This window comes from Hypanus sabinus, chromosome 14, assembly GCF_030144855.1.
Source record: "Hypanus sabinus isolate sHypSab1 chromosome 14, sHypSab1.hap1, whole genome shotgun sequence".
Taxonomy (NCBI): domain Eukaryota; kingdom Metazoa; phylum Chordata; class Chondrichthyes; order Myliobatiformes; family Dasyatidae; genus Hypanus; species Hypanus sabinus.
In genome coordinates this window covers 81,443,702-81,467,982 of record NC_082719.1, presented here as the reverse complement: position 1 = coordinate 81,467,982, position 24,281 = coordinate 81,443,702, and the positions used below count along the sequence as shown (strand labels likewise).

The 24,281-nt window shown below is 40.3% G+C and overlaps 1 protein-coding gene across 1 annotated transcript in view; it reads right to left on the bottom strand.

The window, feature by feature from the left end:
- Positions 1–24,281, bottom strand: part of LOC132404918 (probable E3 ubiquitin-protein ligase HERC1) — a 279,423-nt gene that overhangs the window by 172,502 nt on the left and 82,640 nt on the right. The window contains exons 18-27 of the mRNA XM_059989522.1: positions 23,815–24,027; positions 22,308–22,481; positions 20,187–20,298; positions 18,016–18,142; positions 15,677–15,833; positions 14,323–14,599; positions 13,840–13,933; positions 4,365–4,416; positions 3,324–3,559; positions 72–281 (exon numbers count right to left, since the gene is read on the bottom strand). Coding sequence (XP_059845505.1) covers positions 72–281; positions 3,324–3,559; positions 4,365–4,416; positions 13,840–13,933; positions 14,323–14,599; positions 15,677–15,833; positions 18,016–18,142; positions 20,187–20,298; positions 22,308–22,481; positions 23,815–24,027 — 1,652 coding nt within the window. The remainder of the gene's footprint in view (positions 1–71; positions 282–3,323; positions 3,560–4,364; positions 4,417–13,839; positions 13,934–14,322; positions 14,600–15,676; positions 15,834–18,015; positions 18,143–20,186; positions 20,299–22,307; positions 22,482–23,814; positions 24,028–24,281) is intronic.

Below are 24,281 nucleotides of genomic sequence, written 5' to 3'. Positions count from 1 at the left end.
GGAGAAAATATTTATATTTAAATTATGCACTTGTCATCTTTCTCTTTTGTAGGATTGAGATTTTTCTTAACCTGGTAATGTTGGAACTTTTCACAATTCCGCTTGATGTTTGCTGTTTTTGTTGTTCCTAAATCAAAACAGCCAGTAAGAAATTGCAGTTGCACTGTTGATAGAAGACCAGTAGACTTCAATGGTGCTTCGGATGTGTCTGTAGAGATGCCACTTTTACTCTCCATTTCAGAGAGAAAGGATGAAATCTGACAAAGGGCTTCAAGCCGAATCTATAAACAACAAAACCAAGATTGTCATTGAAATTCAAAGCAACAGATAAATTAGTAGATAGCAGTAAGAAATCAGTTAAGATAAAATATGAACTAAATAATGAAATTTATCACTGGATTAAATGGACCAACATTGTATTTGGCTTTCTGGTTAAATAAGTGATTAAGTATTAAGATTTCAAAGTTTATGGTCCATCAGGCAGTTAAAATTCCTGTTCTCCAGATGTACTTCAAGTCACCAGAGAGGCATCGTCAATGCTATTTCTAAAAGACCCTTAAAACCCACTGACAGAAGGACCAAATTGCTATCAACATTTTACTCTTTGTCAACATGCAGGCATTAAATCACTAATTGTACTCAGGTAATTCTGAGGGAAGACTAACACCAGATGCAAAAATAGGTGGTCTGAACACCATCTCAGCAAGAGAGCTACTGGGATAGAGGAAACTCTTTAACAATGTCCTCAGAACATCCTTAAAATGATGCATTGTAGCGGTGTGCTACACGCAGCGCTAAAATTACGACACGGAGTCGGTAACTGCAGTCGAAGGAAAAAACTTTATTCGAAAACTTCAGCCTCACTTTTAAGCCTCTGTCAACCGGCCCCCCATGGCGCAGAGGCTCCAAAGCTCTGTGCTCGCAAACCCCCGTAGGCTATCTAATTGTGAGTCGGTTCAGATACGCTAGGAAATGGGTCGCCACAGCATCATCCTTACTGGCTCCTCAAAAAGTCTATGGACTCCGTATTCACCTCACTGGCCATGACTTAATCCAGAGAAGCAGAGTGAAAGCAAAGCATCCTCGACCTAGAGGGACTGTCCAAGATGATGCCCCATACCAGAAGAAAATTAGATAACTGTTCAGAACTGTGGGTTCAAACCAAAATAGAACAATTATAACTATCAGGATTAAGTTTAAGACCATTATGAAACAATATGTAACAAAGGATTGGAGGCTGAAGGGGAGTCTGCAACTCAAGCAAACACTGAACTGATAAGAGGTCCCATTTCAGCACAGCATTGAACAGATCTAGATGCTCTGGGAACATTGATTGCTGGCATTTCTGGGGCAACGTGATCTAAATACATCTGCAATCTTCCAAACAGGAGCACTGATTGAAGAATGAAATCATTCTGTGTGGTTCTGAAACAGTCATTACTTCAGTATCACAAGAGTGTCTTATACTTGGAAGTAACTGGCTGAATTTCCATAGTGATATGAAACAGAACCAGAAATAATTGTTACTGCATTTCCTTTTTTAAATTTAAATATTATTTTCATTTGGATTCTAACAAAAAAACACATGTCATGCAATTGTCCCTGTACCAAAGAAAACCAGGGTAGCATGTCTGCACTACTGCTGTCCAGTCGCACTCATCTCAATCATAAGCAATGCTTTGAGAGGCTGGTCAAGGACTACATCTGCAGCATGCTACCACCCACATTGAACCCCCTACAATTTGCCTACCAACACAACCGATCAACAGATGACGCAATAGCCACAGCTCTTCATACGATCCTCACTCACCTGGAGAAGAGGATGCTTATGTTAGGATGCCATTCTTGGACTACAGTTCAGTATTCAACACCATAATTCCCACCGGCTCCCCAAGAAGCTCGGAGACCTTGGCCTGCACTCCGCCTCGTGCAGCTGGACCTCAGACTTCCTATCAGATGGCCAGAAGGTGGTAAGGATGGGCATCTTCACCTCGGCCCCTCTGACCCTCAACACAGGAGTCCCCCAGGGCTGTGTCTTGTGTCCTGAACCCCCTCCTCTATTCCTTATACACGCACGACTGTGTTGCCACGCACAGCTCCAGTCTGCTGATCAAATTTACAGATGACATGGCATTGATAGGCCTTATTTCCAACAATTATGAGACACCCTACAGGAGATGTCAATGCCCTGACACAGTGGTGTCAAGAAAACAACCTCTCCCTTAATGTCAAAAATACAAAGGAGTTGATCGTAGATTACAGAAGGAATGGAGACAGGCTAGCACCTATTGACATCAATGGGACTGTAGTTGAGAGGGTGAGTAGTTTCAAGTCCCTCGGTATACACATCACTGAAGATCCCACCTGGACTGTACATACTGGCTGTGTGGTGAAAAAAGCATAACAGTGCCTCGTTCACCTCAGACAGCTGAAGAAGTTTGGCATGAGTCCCCAAATCCTCAGGACTTTCTACAGGAGCATCACTGAGAGCATCCTGACTGGCTGCGTCACAGTCTGGTATTGGAACTGTACTACCCTCAATTGAAGAGAGTAGTGTGGACAGCCCAGTGAACTTCCCTCTATTCAGGACACTTACACCAGCAGGTGCATAAAAAGTGCCCCGAGGATCATCAGGGGCTCCAGCCGTCCCAACCACAAACTGTTTTAGCTGTTACTATCTGGCAAACAGTACAGTAGATATAAGGCCAGGACCGACAGGCTCTGCGACAGCTTCTTTCACTTGGCCATCAGATTCATCAATACACATTGATTTGATTGCATATCTGACTGTACATACATGTATACAAAACAACTATGTATACAATCCTAGTGCTTGGGTAACATCCTCTCACATTTCCCTTCCTTGTTGCTTGTATATACCGACAGAGATGCAACATAAAGATTTTTACTCCCTCATATTGTGAGATAGTTGTAAGAAATAGTATTCTAATTCTAACTGAATTTCCAGGCAGAGATGGTCTATCTGAGGTAGCAATGTTAGCATAAGTCATAATATCTTTTAATGGGGTGTCTAATCAATATTAATGAAAGAAAAATAGAGAGAGAACTTGCAAAGCAAAAACCTTCACAAAACTGGTCGAGCTATGAAATGCGAAAAACCATTTCCTGCTGTAATTCAATGAAATGTTATTCATTAGTTACTTTAATTACATACTAAATTGGAATGAATAGTGAGTTAAATATACTCGTTTGATTGTTTATACAAAATTAATCCAACCGCTGTTCCTCAATTTATTTAGTCATACACATTTGTGGTATCAGTGGAAGATATTCTGGGCAGCCAAGCAGACTAGCATGCCTACCTCTGCTCGCTTTTGCTGGTGACCCATTGCTGTGATAACCACTTTAGGATCCGCCTCTTTACCAGTCTCTTGTTCAACCAGATTTGAGGTCTGGGTAAGATGCCCACATAGGAATTGAAAGATGTCATTCAGCAATGGAGCCAATGTAGAGGTCTGAGTACTCTCTGTTGGACTAATACATTGTCGTAGCAAGTGCCAAGCATCCTTCATAATGCCTCGTGAACACAAGGGCATTCCTATATAAGGTGTAAAGGAATTTGATGAAATAAAAACAAGGTAATCTCTTAAAAATCACAATTAAATAAAAAATAATCTATTTTAATCTATGTATAATAGAGGCCTGTTCTTGTTTAATGAACCTTATAGCAGCATCTGTAAAATAATAATTTTATGATGCCTAAATTGATATTAAACCCAAGAACACTATCTCATATTTTAATATATTATTTGTTTAGCACTTTTTAAAAATCTATTCAATATACATGCATACTTACTGTTATTTATTTCTCTCCTTTCAATATTATCATGTATTGTATTGAATTGCTGCAATGTTAACAAATAACACATACCAGTAATAATAAACCTGATTCTGATAGTACAAATATTTATTTCAGGTTAAGTGCAAGAGAATTGCACTTCAGCTGAAATAACTGCTTGTGCTCAAATTTGACGCATACTTTTTTCCATTTTTAATGTTATGGCTACATATTATTATTTTAAGGTTACTGTATTTTAAAAGCCTAGATTACATTGTCCTTCAGTGATTTTAATTATATTTTTACAATGTAAGTTTTATCTTTTCACAATACATGTTTTAAAATCAACAGACCTGCCTAAATACTACTGGTTGATGCTTTGATTTACATAATGAAGATCATTTTGAAAGTTGCATCTTAAAAACTGTACTGTGCACCCCAAATTTGGTTTTGGATAATTTGCAAAGTTGTATAATGAAGTACCCCACTACCCACTTACATTGTAGTATTTAACAAATAATGACACCGTTAAATGACACAGTCGATGAGTGTTTGCAAACCATACCTAAAGTCTGGTCAGATGATCTTGTTTGTATTCTTGTGGGGCCTTCAGTAATCTGGAATACAAATTTAATATATTAAATCAAATGAAAAGTAATATATTAAGACATCATAACAGGTCGAAGTGGAGAGATAAATCCTCAAACATCACAATTTTTCTATCCTAACAGAAGTACTGTGTGTGTTCCAGGAGCAGATATAAAACAACTGAATAGATATCAGGTAGATATTTCAAGCAAAATCTTTACATATACAAAAACTATGATGATGCATATTAAAAACAAGGACTCAGTCTACAATAAAAATAAACTATAAGGCTTTTCATACTGTGTTTCTATTTACAAGTTAGTGCTATTGATTGTTTTGAATAGATGACAAATTTTTAACAGTTGTTTAATATCAGTAGTGCAAATTTGATGTCCACTCATTTTACTCATCAATATTGCAAGTATTATACCCCTGATTACCATAAACATATTCAGATAATCAAGTAAACACCAAAAATTACACTAATCATGAATGTGGATTTAACTTGCCAGGGGACAAACACAAGAATGTAATATCTAATTGAAGGAGGGGGGGGGGGGGCTAATTTCACTAGGCTCAAGACAAATCTGAAGTCAAACATCAGAAGGCAAAATTGAATTGACTTTATTTCTTACATCCTTCACATACATGAGGAGTAAAAATCTTTACGTTTAGTCTCTGTCTAAATGTGCAATCATAGTAATTTATAATACCTGATAATAAATAGAACAGTCAATGTAACATAGAAATACACTCAAATCAGCATGAGTTAATCAGTCTGATGGCCTGCTGGAAGAAGCTGTCCCAGAGCCTGTTGGTCCTGGCTTTTATGCTGCAGTACCATCTCCCGGATGGTAGCAGCTGGAACAGTTTGAGATTGGGGTGACACGGGTCCCCAATGATCCTTCAGGCCCATTTTTCACACCTGTCTTTGCAAATGTCTTGAATCATGGGAAGTTCACAACTACAGATGCGCTGGGCATCTGTAAATTGTAATGAATATGTGTTAGTTATTAAAGAAATGATTTGGGTACAGTATAAATATACTCTCAGAGCAAAGAATGATAGGGCAATCAAAGATAGAGCTGCCTGACAAGGAAAAGAGTGAGAGAAAAGTAAGTGTTTCCTGAGATCGCCACTTGGGAGTACAGGAGAAAATCAAGAATGAAAAGACTGGAGAAGTGAAAAATTAAATGAAAGGAAACTAAATGAGAGTATGATAGCGGAGTGACAGTGAACTAAACAAAATTCAAAAAAATCTTCAAGGAGTATAAGTATAAATTTATTTTTATATTTTGTTTGAGGTAATTTTTGGAATCTGATTGTAAATTTGAAACATTAGTTTGGTGCCACTGCAAAAGAAAATGAAAAATAAATCACCTATAGTGGCTTCTCCCACTTTCTCCATATTCAAGGTGTAGCCACAGGCACCTACATGGGCTCCAGTTAAGCCTGCCTTTTCATTAGTTTCATGGACCAGTCCATGTTCCAAGCTTTCTCTGGTAATGTTCCCAAACGATCTTTGATGAATGCATTGGTTAGGTTTCATGCACCATGCTGAGCTTGTCAATTTGATTAACTTTGCATCCAACTTCCACCCTTTCACTTAGAACATTTCTGACACCACTCTCCCCTTTCTTGATCTCTCTGCCTTCATCACTAGAAACTAACTGTCCAATTTATAATCCAAAGCTTCCTTGACTATATCTCTTTTCACCCTGCCTCCTGTAAAAATGCCATTACCTTTTCTCAGTTTCTTTGTCCCCACCATATCTGTTCCCGGGTTGAGACTTTCCATTTCAGGACATCAGATATATCCTCTTTCTTCGAAGAACAGGGTTTCCCATCATCTACCATTGATGCTGCCCTCAATCTGGGATCAGATACTCCTCCATTTCTTGGATATTTGCCTTCACCCCATCTTCCCATTGCCTTAACAGGAATAGAGTTCCCCTTGTCCTCACCTACCACCCCAGAGCCTCCGTATCCACAATTTCTGCCAGCTTCAATGGGATCCTAACACCAAACACAATTTTATCTCCCCCTCCCCCCACTCGATAACTTCTGCTGAATTTGTCATTTCTATGTAAAGGGGGTTTCTTCTTTTTTCTTTGTTACTGTGTATGTAATCAAAAGGGCTTCTTTGTTTTGTTAACTAGCAGGAATGCTAATTTACTGATAACGAGAATTGTATTCCTTTGTAAACCAAATGGGGATTAATGTTCTTTCTTCTGAGTCTGTAAGCTTTTGTTGACGGGCTTTTGGGCAGATCGGCGCGAGGGGGTCGAGAGAGAGGACGCAATGCTGTAAACTGGGCGAGGAATGGACCCCAAGCGGGGGTCCGAGGGTCAGGAGGTACTCCGAGGAGGGGGGGGGGAATGAAGCTAGATGTGCTTGGTTGACCACTTGGAGGGTCCTAAGCTGCGAGTCGAGGAGTTCGGAGGGGATCGAATGGTGGCCAGAAGACTTCAGTAGATGAGCTCCAACAGTTGTACACGAAGTGGTTTGGACTTTGATAAGTTTGGCGCCTTTTCTTTATTTTTTCTCTTCATATATACTGTATCATTATTAATCACTTAGTTATAGTAACCCTTATAAATTGTACTCATTTAATCGCTTATGGTGTACTGTCTGTTTTTGGGCGAGGCAGGGACATCACACAGCATCCACACCAGCTGATTACCCAGTTTGGCGGGGCCGAAGGCAGCTCCCCCTAGACGAGAACGAGCTGAGCGATGCCTGAGGTGACCCAGGGGGTTACATTGTGAGGTGCTCGTCTGGGATCGATTTCTGTGGAAACTGTGTGATCACCCTCTTTAGATTGTGTCTGCAGCGAAGAGCTGGTGTGCCTTTGTGGTGTGCGATTGCTGGTTATCACTGCGTGTGTGTTGGGTGGGGTGGCTGCTGTTGGTAGCCTGGAGGTCGTTGTTCGAGTTCCGACTAGTGCTGACGAAATGGTGGTGTGACCATGGGCTGTCCGTACTGTTTGGAGAGTGAGGAGTGACAGGTTGGGATGTTTCAGGAGTGGTGAGCTCTGCCCGGTTGTTGGAATAATGTCCAGCCCTTCAGGGGTGGAGGCTTGGGCGGAGCGGACCCCTCAGTTGTTGGGTGAGTGGCAGTGCTTGGCTGAGGAAAAGTGACAGGGACGGGTTGAAAGTTTGAGTAGGCGGGCTGGTGACTTTGTTAGAACTGTCGGGCTCAATTACCTCGAAGTGACAGCTGCCAGTTCTGGGAAAGTGTGGGAAAATGCGTGTGGTTCGACTGGAAGTCAAATGCCGCAGCTGGGGGGCTTATCATATCCGTGGCAGGAGATTGGTGGAAAGTTTTTAGGGTATTCCTTTTGCCTAGGGGGGCAGATAAATTGCTTGTGGCGCCAAGGGGATCTGTCAAGGGGATTAGTTGTTCCGTTGATTCGAGAGGTGTCGGGAAACTTAGAGGAGGCCCAGTGGGGGAACGGCTTGGGGTCTCTGGGGGAGCACGTTCCCAGCAATGTACCAATGAACTCCTGAAAGGAACAGACTCTATTCCTGAAGGCTTAGAGGGGCCACGCGCACAGCTATTGTTACGAATGGATGGAAGTCAAGTTAAAGCCATCCTCGGCACCGGGGTGTCAGTTAAGTTGCTGTACAGTTTGTTTTATAACGGTTATTAGAAGCATTTACCCTTGACGACATTGAGGGCACTGGAGATTCGGGGTACCAGTGCCGGTGATTATCCAGACGACGGTTGTTGGTCAGTGAAAATGGTGTTCTTAGAGGCAAATGTGGAGGAGGCTGAGGTTCATTGATCATTAATGCTGATGTGTCCGGACCCTGTTGAGACGGGCAGCGTTTCTGTTCTAGAGAACCAATATCCTGCTGGTGCGTTTGGGGGCCTGCCCAGAGGAGGCGGGTGAGCACTGTTTGGAGGCATTGTCGATGCACCCAGAGTTTCGAGCTGCTTGTGCGGACATGTGTAGCAGCATTGGGCCGATACCGAATTCAAACGAGAGCCAGTGGTGGTACGGCCTGGGGGAAGTATCTGAGGGTGAGACCCTCTTAGTGGACGTTGTGAAATACCACGAGGGAGGGGAATTGACTGCTGAAGACACCTCGGAGAGAGAGAGGTTGCGGCGACTGGCCCCTACAGCCGTGGAAGACGTAGGCAGCGTGTGTGTGTATTATAGTGCGTTGAAGAGGCACACTGTCAGTGACCAGAATATGGCCCTGAGGGCCGGAGAGACGATGACCTCTCTGAGTGGTGCGACGTGGCTTAAGGTGCTGGATCTGAGGAGTGAATGTTGCCAGATCCCGATGAGTGAGGCCGACAAAGAGAAGACAGCCGTTATAAATTCCCTAGGAGTCTTCTGGTCCGAAAACATGCCACAGGGCATATCTGGAGCCCTTGCAACCTTCCTGCGGGGCAGGTGGAAGACCATAGGGGATGTGGAGGCGTTTGGAGTTTTGGTGTATGTGGATGATCTCTTGGTATTTGGACTCGCCTCAGGAGAATATGAAGTGAGGTCGTTGCAGGAGCAGATGAGAACTACAGAGTTAAAGTGTTTTCTGGACACGTGCCAGGGCTGGCGAAGGTCGCAGCTTGTGAGTGACTGTCTCTACGGAATCAAGTTTGAAATGAAGACGGAGAGACTGGAGAAAGTGATCTGGAACCATTTGGAAGACTTACAAGTTGGAGAGAATGAAGAAAGTTGTCTGACTGAGGGCAATAGCAAACTGAGAACCTGAAGAGGGGAGTTTGCAGAGGTGAAGAAATTACAGACAAATCTCAGAAGAGAGAAGGGGAAGCTTGAAGGGAACCTGAAGATGACCACCGACAGTTCAAATGAAGTGCAAAACCTGAAAGCTGATCTGGAAGAAGTCATGAGGAAGAAAAAGCTGAAGAGAAGTGCAGTGAATACTGAACAGGAGGCCGAAGAGACTACAGGAGCAGAGCAGGCCACGTGTTTCTGTTTGGAGAAGATCAAACAGCAGCTACCGATCGCAGAAATGAGGAAGAATACAGTTTTGATGGATAATGTGTGGTACATGCTGCCTTTTGCTGACTTTCGCTCGATTGAGGAAAAGACCTTTGGCCCTTCTCCCATTGAGTCAGGTGTAGCGGGGAGGGTTAGCTGTGTGCAGTGTGGGGCATGAGTGAGAGGTTGAGAGAGGAGTTGGTAGTGGGCCCAAGATATCCCCAGTTGTATCCGAGCCTGAAGGGTTTTGGTGAGGGGGTACGGAGGTCTCAGAAGGGTTAGGGAACTCCCAGATAGTTGGCCTAAGTAGCGCCTGAGGAACAGGGCGTGAGGTTTACTGAGTGGGGAGGAGAGGTCACTGTTTGTGCTTGGATTACAGTGTGTTGGTAGGAAAGGTGGCGAGTTATTTAATAGTCATGAGGACATGACTTTTATTTGGTGGGGGGGAGAGTGTAAAGGGGGTTTCTTTTTTTGGTACTGTGTATGTAATCAAAAGGGCTTCTTTGTTTTGTTAACTAGCAGGAATGCTAATTTACTGATAACGAGAATTGTATTCCTTTGTAAAGCTTTTGTTGATGGGCTTTTAGGCAGATCGGCGCGAGGGGGTCGAGAGAGAGGACGCGATGCTGTAAACTGGGCGAGGAATGGACCCCAAGCGGGGGTCCGAGGCCAGGAGGTACTCCGAGGAGGGAGGATGAAGCTAGATGTGCTTGGTTGACCACTTGGAGGGTCCTGAGCTGTAAGTCGAGGAGTTCGGAGGGGATCGAATGGTGGCCAGAAGACTTCAGTAATTGAGCTCCAACGGTTGTGCATGAAGTGGTTTGGACTTTGATAAGTTTGGCGCCTTTTCTTTATTTTTTCTCTTCATATATACTGTATCGTTATTAATCACTTAGTTATAGTAACCCTTATAAATTGTACTCATTTAATCGCTTATGGTGTACTGTCTGTTTTTGGGCTAGGCGGGGACATCACACAGCATCCACACCAGCTGATTACCCGGTTTGGCGGGGCCGAAGGCAGCTCCCCCTAGACGAGAACGAGCTGAGCGATGCCTGAGGGATGCCACTCATCCCTCCCCACTAATCTCCCTCCTGGCACATATCCTTGAAAGTGGCAAAAATGCTACACCTACCCATTCACCCTGCTCCTCACCTCCATTCAGAGCCCCAAGCTGTACTTCTGTAAATCTGTTGGGGTCATCTACTGTATTCAGTGCTCCTGATGCAGCCTCCTCTACACTGGTGACAACCAATGCAGATTGAGGGACTGCTTTGTCAAGCATCTCAGCTTCAACTGCAAAAAAACAAAACTTGCTGGTGGCTAACCATTTCAATTCCTACCCTCACTCCTGTTCCAATGTGTTGATGGATGGCCTTCTCTGCTACCAGGATAAGGCCACTTTCAGATTGGAAGAGCAAGATTGTCTCCCTTCAGCCTCATATACTCCAGAAACAAAAGCCCCAACCCATCTAGTCACACCTTATAACTCAAGCCTTCCCATTGTAGTAACATTCTTTTGAGTATTTTCTGCACCCTTTCCATTTTAATAACACCTTTCCTATAGCTGAAAGACCAGAAATGTACAGTATACTCCGTGTTGTCCCACCAATGTCTAGGACAGCTGTAACATGTCCCAACTCTTGTGCTCGGTACCCGACTAATGCAGGCATGCATACCAAATGCTCGTCCTGCTGACAGGTCTTGGCCCAAAATGTTGACTGCACTCTTTTTCACGGACGTTGCCTGGCCTGCTGAGTTCCTCCAGCATTTTGTGTGTGTTGCATACCAAATGCCTCTTCACCATCCTGTCGATATGTGATGCCACTCTCAGTGAACTATATGTGCATGCCCCTAGGTTTTTCTCTTGTACGGCACTCTCCAGGCCCTGCCATTTATTGTGCAAGTCCTGACTTGTTCAATTTACCAAAATGAAAAACATTGCAATTATGTGAGATAAGTTCCATCTACCCACTTCCCCAGCTGATCGATTTCCTATTATAATTTTAGATAACATTCTTCAGTGTCCATTATACCACTGGTTTTGGTATCAGAATCAGGTTTATTATCACTGGTATGTGACGTGAAATTTGTCAACTTAGTAGCAGCAGTTCAATATAATACATAATCTAGCAGAGAAAAAAATAAATAAAATTAAAAAAAGTAAATCAATTATGGTATACATATATTGAATAGATTTTTAAAAACGTGCAATGGAAATACTGTATATTAAAAGAAAGCAAGGTAGCGTCCAAATATTCAATGTCCATTCAGGAATCAGATGGCAGAGAGGAAGAAGCTGTTCCTGAATTGCTGCATGAGTGCCTTCAGGCTTTTGTACCTCCTACCTGATGGTAACAGTGAGAAAAGGGCATGACCTGGGTGCTGGGGGTCCTTAATGATAGACGCTGCCTTTCTGAGACACCGCTCCTTGAAGATGTCTAGTGTACTTTGTAGACTGGTACCCAAGATGGAGCTGACTAGATTTATAACTTTCTGCAGCTTCTTTCGGTCTTGTGCAGTAGCCCCTGAATGCAGCCAGTGATGCAGCCTGTCAGAATGCTCTCCACGATACAACTATAGAAGTTTTTGAGTGTACAGTCAGCCCTCCTTATTCGCGAGGGATTGGTTCCGGGACCCCTTGCGGATACGAAAAAACGTGGATGCTCAAGTCCCTTATTCAACCTGTCTCAATTCAGTGGACCTTAGGACCCAGCGGAACCCCAGACCTTACTTAATCTGTCTCAGTGTGGTGGACTTTAGGACCTGGTGGCGGAGCTCTGAATCCACAGTGTTTTTCACAAAAATAATCACGATCACAATTGAAAATGAAGTGGAAATAATAAAGCAATTGGAAAAAGGTGAAAGGTAAAATATATACAGTATACTAAGACAAACATTTGACTAACTGACACTAAATAATACCGGATATACCTGTTTTGATTTACTTAGTAAGAGAACTTAAGATTTTTTTTATCTCGATCCATGATAATCCACTCACATCCTCCCGTATACTTTAAATCATCTCTAGATTACTTATAATACCTAATACAATGTACTATGTAAAATAGTTGTTGTACTGCATTGTTTAGGGAATAATGACAAGAAAAAAAGCCTGAACATGCTTGAACAAGAGCTGGAAGAGCACTTCCAGGTTTTCTCGATTTGCAGTTAGTTGAATTCACGGATGCAGAACTTGCGGATAAGGAGGGCCAACTGTATTTGTTGACATGCCAAATCCTTTCGAATTCCTAATAAAGTATTGATGCTGTCTTGCCTTCTTTATTAACTACATCGATACATTGGGACCAGGTTAGAGCTTCAGAGATTATGACACCCAGGAACTTGAAACTGCTCACCCTCTCCACTTCTGATCCCTCTATGAGGATTGGTATGTGTTCCTTTATCTCACCCTTCCTGAAGCCCAAAATAAGCTCTTTCATCTTTCTGATGTTGAGTGTCAGGTTATTGCTGTGGCGACAGTCCACTAGTTGGCATATCTCACTCCTCTTGTCACCACCTGAGATTCTACCAACAATGGTTATATCGTCAACAAATTTATACGTTTGTAGATGGTGTTTGAGCTATGCCTAGTTGCACATTCATGTGTATACAGAGAGTAGAGCAGTGGGCTAAGCACATACCCCTGAGGTGTGACAGTGTTGATTGTCAGCGAGGAGCATATGTTATCAACAATCTGCACAGATTGTGGCCTTCCAGTTAGGAAGTTGATGATGCATTTGCAGAGGGAGGTACAGAGGCCCAGGTTCTGCAACTTCTGAATCAGGATTGTGGGAATGATGGTATTAAATGCTGAGCTATAGTCGATGAACAGCATCCTGACGTAGGTGTTTGTGTTGTCCAGGTGGTCTAAAGCCTTGTGCAGAGCCATTGGGATTGCATCTGCTGTTGACCTATTGTGGCGATAGGCAAATTGCAGTGGGTCCAGGTCCTTGTTCATCTACAAAACTTACTAGTCAAGCCAACTGTATTCTCATGCAAATCGTTAATAAAGACGATGAATAAAAGAGGGCCTAGCTCTGATTTCTGCAGCACACCACTTGGTCTACAATCCTCCGATCTGAGAGAGAATGTTCCACTATCACCCTCTGATTCAATTTCCCTCCTGATCTTTACAAGCGAAGAACCAGCCAATTATCATCAATAAAAAATTTAATAGCTAATAGGAATGTGCAAGGTTGGGATAAAAATACTTATGGTGTACAGCAGAGAATTGGAGATTTCTTTTAAAAACAGCATTAGGATTATTACTTCAGTAATATTAAATCAACAATTTGGATTCACAAGTGTAAATACAATTTGATTAAATACAGAGAAGATGCTAACAGTTCATCCAAGTGCAAAACTAGTTATAAAAAAGATGCTAAGCGAATGTACAAGTAGTCTTATCTACAGGTAAATTAGTGTGCTTTGGCAACGGATTAGCAGTTCTGTGTGATGAGTGGTCTGTATGTTACTAGATTCATGCCGCACTTACTTCTTTATTCACTTGTTTCCTTGCATCAGAATCACTTTGATTTGGTCTCAGTCTTGCCCAAAATGACTGTTCCTCTTGGAAAGAAGTTGCCTTCCTATGAAAAAGTAAAATTACATCAAATTTACATCTTCTGCCTACCAAAATTCGTTTGCCACAAAACAGAAACTAAGTCTAAAGAGATGACATCTATTTAAAGCCTCTTTCTACTTTGATTTTTGCTCGGAAGTAGTAATACAAAAATAAAAGACAAGTTTGACATGATTCAGATAAACGAATCGGAATGAGAAAGTAAAGTATGTTTGATGTGACACAGTCAGAGCACACTGATCCAAGGAAACTATGCTTGCTTCCCCAAAATAAAGTGTTGATCTTGCTTTCTCAATTAAAGAACAAACTAAAGAAAGCACAAACAAATGAAAAAAGAACAAGTGAAAAAAGGTAAAAACGTGATAGGAGCACAGAAAATAAATTTTGGTGACTCACCTAACTTTACCTGACGTTGATTCTTGACATACGTTTTCTAACCATATGGCTCTTACCCCAAGAATAAGGAATGCACAACGAACAATTACATTGTGGCATATGGAAGTAGAGGAATATTGGTCTTCTGAATCAGTTTCTTTCTCTTTCTGAGCACCCTCACTTTCTGTAACTTCCACACTGCCTGTACTGTTGGGCTGGGTGCTTAGGCCCGAGTATTCATACACAGTTTCATTTTCATGACAAGCTGCCTTTCGAGCAAGGAAACACTCCAATACCTCTGCAATACAGGGAAAGATAATTAACACTAATTATTTAACATTTCTTTTTGCAACAGAAATTTTAAATAAAAATTGAAAAGCAAAATAACTGTAGGTGGAAGAATTAAAATAATAAAAGAAATGCTGGTGATACTCTGTGTCAGCTGGTATCTGGGAGGGGAAAGAATTAACAATTCAAGATAATGATCATTTGATGCTTGATCATTGACAAAATTATCACCTGTTTCCCTCTTCACAGATTCTGAGTACATCCATCTGAGTACATTTTTGTTTTTCATAAAAAGTTATCCTTAATTTCTGTACATTTCCCCATATTTAAAATAAATTACTGCAGCAGATTATGGAATCTTTCTACTTAATAGCACATTCTATATAACAGTTTCAAATACCTTGCATTTACCTATGTTGTTGCTGTAGCACTGTCAGGATTTTATCAAGACTTGGATAATTCAGGACATCCAAAAAAAGTGTACATGAACTTATAGGTTTTAATTTCCTGCCAGTGTGGCTAAATAAATATGCTCCCCAAAACTACACTGGGTTAGGCAATTTGAGGATTCATTTCAAGAAATGCATCAGACAAATCACATCTACTGAATTAATTAAGCTTACTTAAAATGTTTTTGATATTTACTTTTTCAAGCACTACTATATAAGTTTTTTTAAAAATATGTTTTGACAGCACTCACAGTCAATTTAGTCTGATACTTTTCCTGCATTTTGGTAAGTGGCACTTGTTTTAGCTCCACCAATGTGAAGGGTCATGTGATTGTTGTGAAAGCTTCTGTAAGAACTGCTGAGGATCTGCATCGGGATGGTTGGACAATGGAAGTAAGAGGGTAGAAAGTGTGAGTGGCTTTCTACTTCAAAGAAATTCTTGGCCAATGTTTCTGAGGAACATCATGAAACAGGCTGAATTTTCATTCATTATGTACATGATAAATAAACTGATAGAAAACCTTTTGTAAATATTTTCAATATAGCGTGCAGATGCTACACCTTTCCACAGGTTTACAGTGATATTGCACATCAAATTTTTAAGCTATCAAAATTCAATACAATCTTTGTTTACACACTGCTTATCTTTGGAAACTCCTCTGTATCCAGCAGGACCATCTCCCTTTCCATATTGTACTTTGGTTCTTCTGATTGCCTATTATTCTCATTTGGCTTAGCAGAAGTACTACAGCTTTCTTGTGGCTCATCCTCGACATCATCTGAGATATCTGAAAACTAAAAGAAATAGACCTTAACATACAAAAAAATTAAATGTATTATATTTAATACTGTATTTCAGATTTATTAGTCTTTGAAAATATAGCTGTCCAACCTTTTATTACATTGATTTGCAGTCACAAGAAGTCTCACTTGGCCAACAGCCAGTCAAATCATGTGTTTTTGAGTGAACTGCTGATGAGATGATTGACAAACAGCAGAGCATTTTACAAATCTCTTTGATCTACTTTGCTCCGGATTCCTTCCACTTTATCTCTGAATCATAGAAACAGGTTGGCAGTGGTCATTTGGCCTCCAAACCCATTCTGGTTAAATAACACAGAACAGTGCAGCACAGCACAGAAAAAGGCCCTTTGGCCCATGATGTCTGTGTTGACCATGATGTTAAAATTAATCAATTCCACCTGCCTGCATACGACCATAACTCTTCATTCCCTGCAAGTTCACATACCTGTCTAAATGCCTCTTAAACATATCTTTTACCATCCAGCAGCACACTTCAAGCACCTACCATACTATATTTAAAAAAAACTTGTCTCACATATCTCCTTCAAGCTTTCTGCCTCGCTCCTTAAAGCTCTAGTATTTGGCGTTTACACTCCGGGAGAAAAAGATGCCAACACTCTATTCTGTTGTAGCTTCTATTAGGTTAGCATTCAGCACTCCAGGGAAAACAATCTAAGTTTGTCTAGCTTTTCTTAAGAGCTAATTCTCTTTAATCCAGGCAACATCCTTAGAACCCTCTCCAAAATCTCCACAATCCATCAGAAACTAACAGCACGCAAAACTCCAAATGTGGCCTAAACAAAAACTCCATACCACTGCAACATGAGCTTCCAAAGTTTATGCTCAATGCTATGACCAATGAAAACAAACTTGCCATATCAGAATCAGAATGAGATTTATTATCACTAACATATGTCATTTTGCAGCAGCAGTATTTTGCAGTACATAGGTTCATGGGCAATTCAGAAATCTGGTGGCGGAGGGGAAGAAGCTGCTCCTGAAATGCTGAGTGTGCATCTGCAGCTCCTGTACCTCCACGATTCCAGTAATGAGAAAAAGGCATGATGCATGATTGTGAGGATCCCCAGTGATGAATGCCACTTTCTTGAGGCATTGCCTATTAAAGATGTCATTGATGGTAGGAGGCTAGTGTCCATGATAGAGTTGGCTGACCCTACAACCCTCTGTAACTCTGTAATTCCATCCAATATATAATGTCATCCAGCAGGAAAGGAAATGTCCTGACCTCAGCCATCTAGCTTACAACATTGGAGGCCCTCAAAAGAGGTTAACTTATACAGGTGGCTCCCATTTTTCGAATGTTCGCTTTATGACAGCTCCGTTACGAAAGACATACATTAGTACCTGTTTTCGCTAACCAAAGAGGATTTTCGCTTTTTACGAAAGAAAGACGCCCGCTTTATACTTGTGTTTATCCCGAGAAGGACTACCATGACCGTGAAGCCTTGTGCGGGCAGTTGAGTGCGCATGTGTGTAGGCATGTATGTATGTGTGTACATGCCGATTTTTTTCCTCAAAATCAATTTTGGCTAGCTGTCTTCCTGATTTTGATAAGTGAAACTACATCATACATACAATATTTCTATTTTATATAGGCTGTATATTTATCATATAATTCCTGTTTTTTCTATATGTTTGTGTTATTTTAGGTTTTATGTGCTATTTGGTTTGATTTGGTAGGTTTTTTTTGGGTCTGGGAACGCTCAAAAATTTTCCCATATAAATTAATGGGAATTGCTTCTTCGCTTTACAACATTTCGGCTTACAAACGGTTTCATAGGAACGCTCTACCTTCGGATAGCGGGGGAAACCTGTAACAGTCCTCTGAACTGGCTTAGCAAACAACAGTTTCAAAGATCCTTCAGTAAGGTCAATAAATGCCATCCTTGTCAACAACATTCATAATCCAGCAATAAATAAATTAGAATACTGAAATACAGTAATTAAAATTAATAATTGGAACAAAGAAATATTTATGCAAAAACATCTCAATGTATTTAACAAATGGAAGCAAGCCGAATTTAACATGGTAGAAATCATTTGAAGGGAAAATTGAAAGTGCTATCAAAAAAGATAAGAGTTAATAGTCCCTACAGTTCCATAAGAAATACATTTCTTGGGAATACACGATACCTCATGTACAATCTCTTACCTGTCTAGACCAATCAGACAGCTGAACATTTGCAGCATTATGGGTCACATTCTTTTGAGCCAGGAGTGCACTTCTAACTCTGTAGACACATTGATATATTTCAACAAGTCTTTCATTGGGCTGGCAGCTGTAAAATATGTGGAACATCTGGAAAATAATGTCTTCCAAAATCCAGGAGCCTTAAGAACAATGATTATTAAAAAAATGTGCCTGCACCATTTCTGATACAGAAACAGATCACTGATTAAAATGTGTTTTCAAACATACTTTGTCTTCTGCTTTTTGTACCTCATTGCTACTTTCTAGTAGGTAATTATGGGATTTATAGGGAGTTATGGTTCCTAATGTCTTTTCCACTCAATGGCATTAATATTATGAAGAACATCAGCATTCAAAGTAAGCAGAGATGTTCAAACTCAGAATTTTTAACACCAAATAAGCTCTTAACATAATGCATCACAGAAATAAAACCCTATGAGCCAGCATATTTGTGCTGACTAACAAGCTCCCATTTACACTAATCACATTTTACTTATTCCTCATTCTTATCAACTCTCCAAATTCTACCTACACAATTAAGGCAATTAACAACGGCCAATGAATCCACCAACTCATATGTACATTGGATGTGTGAGAAGCCCAATGCATCTGGAGGAAAAGCAGATGGTCAAAGGGAGAAGAAACTGCTCTACCCGGACATCACTGCAAGTTTGTACTCAACCTGGGTCACGGAACCTGGAAGGCCAGTGCATCAAACCAGCATAATGTTGTTTATGGACTCCAGACTCTTAGTTACAGACTCCTGGTGACAGTGTATACAAACCATAACCCTGCACATCAATGACAGAAACCCTCCTTTCCTGATAGTCTGAATGCTTTCTCTGCATGGCTTGACCAATTGAATGATGTGACATTGAGGAAAGCCACTTCTCTTCTTGAGGAACAGTCAGCTTGTCTAGCCACAGATGAGGTGAGGAGGACCCTAGCCAGGGTAAGCCCATGCAAAGCTGGAGTGCCGGACAACATACCTGGTCAGCCGCTGAGGGACTATGCAGCCCAGCTAATAAAGGTTTTAACAGACATCTTTAATACTTGACACATTTTAGGGGATAGTCTCCCGATTTTCTGCTATCTTCATCTTTACCCCTCCCCCCCCTTCAATGGTCTTGAATGAATCTTGCTGCCTTGGGTTACTTTTCTATTTGGTGATTTGTCAACTAGCTTTCATTTTTATTCTAATTTTTCTGCTACTTTTTTCTTGACATTGACAGCATCCTAAGGTTCTAAGGTGTGTTAAGGCAGACGCAGAACGCTTACTTAATAGCTTTTGGCTGCCATCTTTCCTTTATACTGATAATGTTTATGTTCCATTTTGTTACTTGCCAAACTATTCTTTTAAAATAATTTGCTCCTATTTTTTTGTTCTCTGCAGTGAATGTATTCAGCTACACACATAGCATGCTGGAGGAACTTAGCAGTTTAGGCAGCAGCAATGGAAGAGAAAGAAGTTGCCCGATGAGGCAGCCCTGGTGATGGTGCATGATGCAAAATGCAAGCTTTTTATTTTCCTCCATAGATGCTGATGACCTGCTGAGTTCCTCCAACATTTTGTAGGCATTGCCCAGATTTCCAGCATCTGCAGTCCCGTGTCAACATTATGCAACTTCTTTACAGGAAACAGACATGGCGTTTATTATCACTGTTCCTTTTCTGTTTCATTTTTAATTCTACATCTTCATTTCTTCACTTTGAATGCTGATGTTCTTTCTAATACTAAACTTCTTCCAATGTTTCAATGCACTCCCCCATTCGTCTATTTAGGTTCCAATGAAACCAACTATCTCCAATTAGCCAATAATTACCTTGAATTCTTCTATCATTCCAGATACATAATATTTTAATGTTCAACAACTAATCAGCTCTAGCATAACATCATTTTCTAAACTGAATATAAAACAAAGGAAGTAGAATTGAAAAAGAAATGTGCTGGAAAATAGGTTTTATTTAACATGCATAAACAATAATAAATTGTAAAGGGGTTCAGGGTAAATTGTAATGATAAAATAACATGAGAAATGCATACACTTTCCAACACAAGGTAGTTCACTTCGTTTATTTTCACTTTTGTAAAAAAATATGTATAGCTTTTTAAATAATTTTAATTAAGTTACCAATCATCCTTGCAGGCTTCTTGCAATAATCCTGTGTGTTTAAGTAATACTGCAAGGACAAATCTTGAGACAATGTTCAGCAAATGGTCTCCATTAGAAATGTGTTCCCACTCTGAAACAAAAGGGAGAATACCTACATAATTTTTCTGGGGATAAAACATACTCTACTCCTAATAAAGCTGCTTATTAATAGTTCTTTTTATATCTGAATAAGATTTCTCATTGCCCAACAGATATTAAGAATCTAAAATAAATTATTTTCTTAAATATTGTACTGTCCAGATTTGATAGGAGTTTCAAATTCTATTCCTTGAATTCTTTTTTAAAAGGATAATTTTAATCTTTATAACCATACAGGCGTCACAATAAATTTTTGGTGTCAATTTACAAAATACTGCTTTTATTAAATAACACTTTGCCTTGAGGGGATTTGAACTCATGACTGCTACATTACCCTTAACATATACAGTCTACTTTCAGAAGCTGTAATAAAAGCCTGTTTGAAGAGGATGGTTTTAAGGAGAAACGGAACTGAGGTGGTGGAGTTTGGTGAGGAAATTTCAAAGCAAAGGATATCCATGGCTATCACACACAAAATGCAGGAGGAAGTCAGCAGGCCAGGCTATATCTATGGAAAAGAGTACATAGTTGACATTTCAGGCCGAGACCCTTCATCAGGATTTCTCGTGTTTGTGATAGCCATGTCTAAACCCACAGCTAGTTACAAAAGATGCTTCTGTGAGGCTGGGCAGTGGCCAGAACTTGGCAAGTAATGGAAGAGATAATTAGATTAAAGAGCTAGAGAGAAGAAATGATTTCAGGGAAAGTAAAGGTGGAATGGCGTTCAATATAGAACAGCAAGGAATAATGATGAATTTAGTGAAAGATATTGTGTCCTCAGAGATATTAGATTGTAGAGATTATGCAGTAATTTAATAGGAAGCGAAAAATCCTATTTAATAGGAAGTGAGTTAGTTTCTTTTTAGAGTAAACTGGAAGATCTGAAAGGACTGTTACAGCTCAAATTGAGACGTATTTGACATGCAGTGAGGAATACAAGCTTTTAAGTATATACTATTGCTCCAATGAGGAGTTTCTCACCCTCTCTTTATGGAACGATATGATTATAAATGATTTGATGTGGTAAAGAGAAAATAGCCTATACACTTATTGGAGTTTGAGCAAGGGTAAACTTAAGGGTGAGCAAGATCATGGAACGTTGATGGGTTGAACAACTGGATCTGAGACCAGACCAACGCCAGACAGTACTTGCACTGGCTGCTAAGAAGCAATAAGGAATAAAGAACTATCGATGTAAACTGAACGCCTATGGTTCAATTGCCACTCATTGAGAACAAATCTTATGTGGACTCATTAGCTAATCAAATTTCTTCATGTTGGAATTTTTATGCAACTCAATGTGATTATAATATTTAAGGGTTCCTTAAGGTTATTGTAGCCAGGGGTGGTAGTAGGGATAAGCTCCCACTATCTATTAATTGCTCTCAATGATGTGCACCTCAAATAGCCTCTGACAAAGTCCAGCTCCTGGCTTTCACATGTAGCTTAGTTACTAAGCTCAGTGGAACCATTTCTACTGACACTATAAGGGGCAAAAGTGGGTTACTGGTGCCTTAAAACCAGTTGCCCAGTTGCTTTGAGCTGATGGGGCTCATCAGCCATGTTGGCAGCTCATCTAGTAGAAGAAAAACTCTGATCTCAAACTTCTGCTGTCTTGCGGCTATACCCACTCATGGGGAAGGCTTTGGGAGTAAACTCAGAGGGAAAAATCTGGAACTGGACTCCCTAAAGCTGTCCTACATTAAGTTCAACTCAGACTAGCAAGGCCTGTGCTGCTGCTGGTGGCAAACTGCATCGATCTCTGCCATTCCTTTGGGTTCATAAGATGAGTGCAGAGGGGGAGCTTGCACTCCCATCTCTTCCATCTAAGAGTATATAACTGATGTGCTTTCAATTGCATTATTTCAACAAACTAAAGAGTTCCTCCAAGATTTTTAAAAGAAAATAATATATTCAATTACTCCTTAAATCATAACCAAATACTTGATTTCTAATTGATAACAACAAAATAACCATTCATAAAAAAGTGGAGAAAGATACCGTTGCTGATGGCGTAGTGCTGCATTCTGCTCCAGATTTTGAACCCTGGCTCTGTTATGGCACCAAGCGCAATGTCTATTAGTACAGCAGTGTTTTCAGAAACTTGAAACTCAAATGACTTCCTTTCCGCAGAATGAGCCAATGCCTTTGTAGTTAGGCCATTAATGTAAGAATCTTTGGAAAGAAAATACAAAGATCATTGAGAACTATCTTAAAGAATTTTTATCTTTTGAAACTGTACTAAAAATGTACTTTTTAAACAAATTCTAGATTCATATAATAAAAAGTACTTGTTTCACATCTTGCAAAATCACATTTCAAAATCAAAGATTTTGCAATGGTTGTACAGTCAAGTGTAGAGTGAAGCTGGAGAGGGTGAGGAAAAGTTTTACACGAATGTTGCCTGGACTGGAGGTCTTGAGTTATAGGAAGAAGTCGGCTATGCTGGATCTTTATTCCTTGGAGTGTACGAGAATGGGAAGTGCCTCAAAAATATATAAAATAATGAGGGGCATAGATAAAGTGGATGGTCATTGCCTCTTTACCAGGGTAGGGGAGTCTAAACTAGAAAGCAGATACAAACATGATAAGAAGGGAGAGATTTAAAAGAGATCTGAGAGGTTAACTTCTTTATATAGAGAGAGCAGTGAATACATGAACTGTATTGGTTGAGGGGGATGCAATTTCAATATTTAAGAGGCATGGGAGCAAGGATTTGGAGAGCTATGGGTCAAATGCAAGGATCCAGGACCTCCAGTGAAGATGCTTTGATTGGCACGGTCCATTTGGCTGTGGGCTTATTTCCATACAGAAATACTATATAATTCTATCAATCTTAAACAAGCATTTTGCCGAGCGGAAACATAGAAACATAGAAAATAGGTGCAGGAGTAGGCCATTCTGCCCTTCGAGCCTGCACCACCATTCAGTATGATCATGGCTGATCATCCAACTCAGAACCCTGTACCTGCTTTCTCTCAATACCCCCGATCCCTTTAGCCATAAGGGCCATATAAGATAAGGAACTCAAAAGCAACTCAGTTCTGTAGAACAGAAAGGGCAGAAAACATCTACATCCCAGAAGGCAGTCGCCCCATAGCTTAAACAAAACAAAATAATAATAATGAGGAGTGAAATGGGCAGGTAAGCACAAATTTTTATGATGTAGGAGTTTGGATTTTTGGTATGATTCATTATTACTGTTCACAAATCAATACTTGATTCAAAAAAAATAAATATAATGCAAAGTAGTCTGCTTAGTTGTGATATTACCAATGGGAACTGAGCTACTACGTCAGCTTAAACCAGAGGATATCAGGCCTCAAAATGATAACCGAGGAAAACAAAATCCTTTGATAGCCATAATATTTATAAATATTACATGCAAGTTAGGGTGCAAAGACCTTTACATAGAATCCAGAATAATTCTGCTCTATTGAGGTAGAATCTTGGTTTAAAATCTTTTTATTTTAAAGTGACAAATGGGGATAAAAAATTATTGACCTACCAAGCTGTTCACTGTCGATTTCAAGGCCATTGCTGAGGAGCTGGCTTTGCAGCCAGTAAGCTGAATTTACTTCTTCTGATGAACAAAGAGGACCTTGCAGCATCTCTCCAAGACATTTCCCAATAGTGAAAGAAATGGTGCGCTCCATATCAATCAACCAAATCCAAGATTTCACCTGTGCTGGAATGGATATTTCAAAATTGCTTCCAGGTTCTAAGGAATAAAAGTAAAAGTTATGCAGACTTTATCTTTACTGAATTATAATATGGATATACTTACAGTTACAGCGATTGCTACACATGTCAACATTCACTGGCCCAGAATTTTCTGTGAAAATAACAGCAAATCTAACACTTCTTGATGTAACTAACGTGCAACTGCTACAGAAGCTTTTGGAGAGTTCAGATACTCAGATAAATGCAGATATCTAGAAATTGCTGGACAGATCTGCATTTTCCTTCAAGATT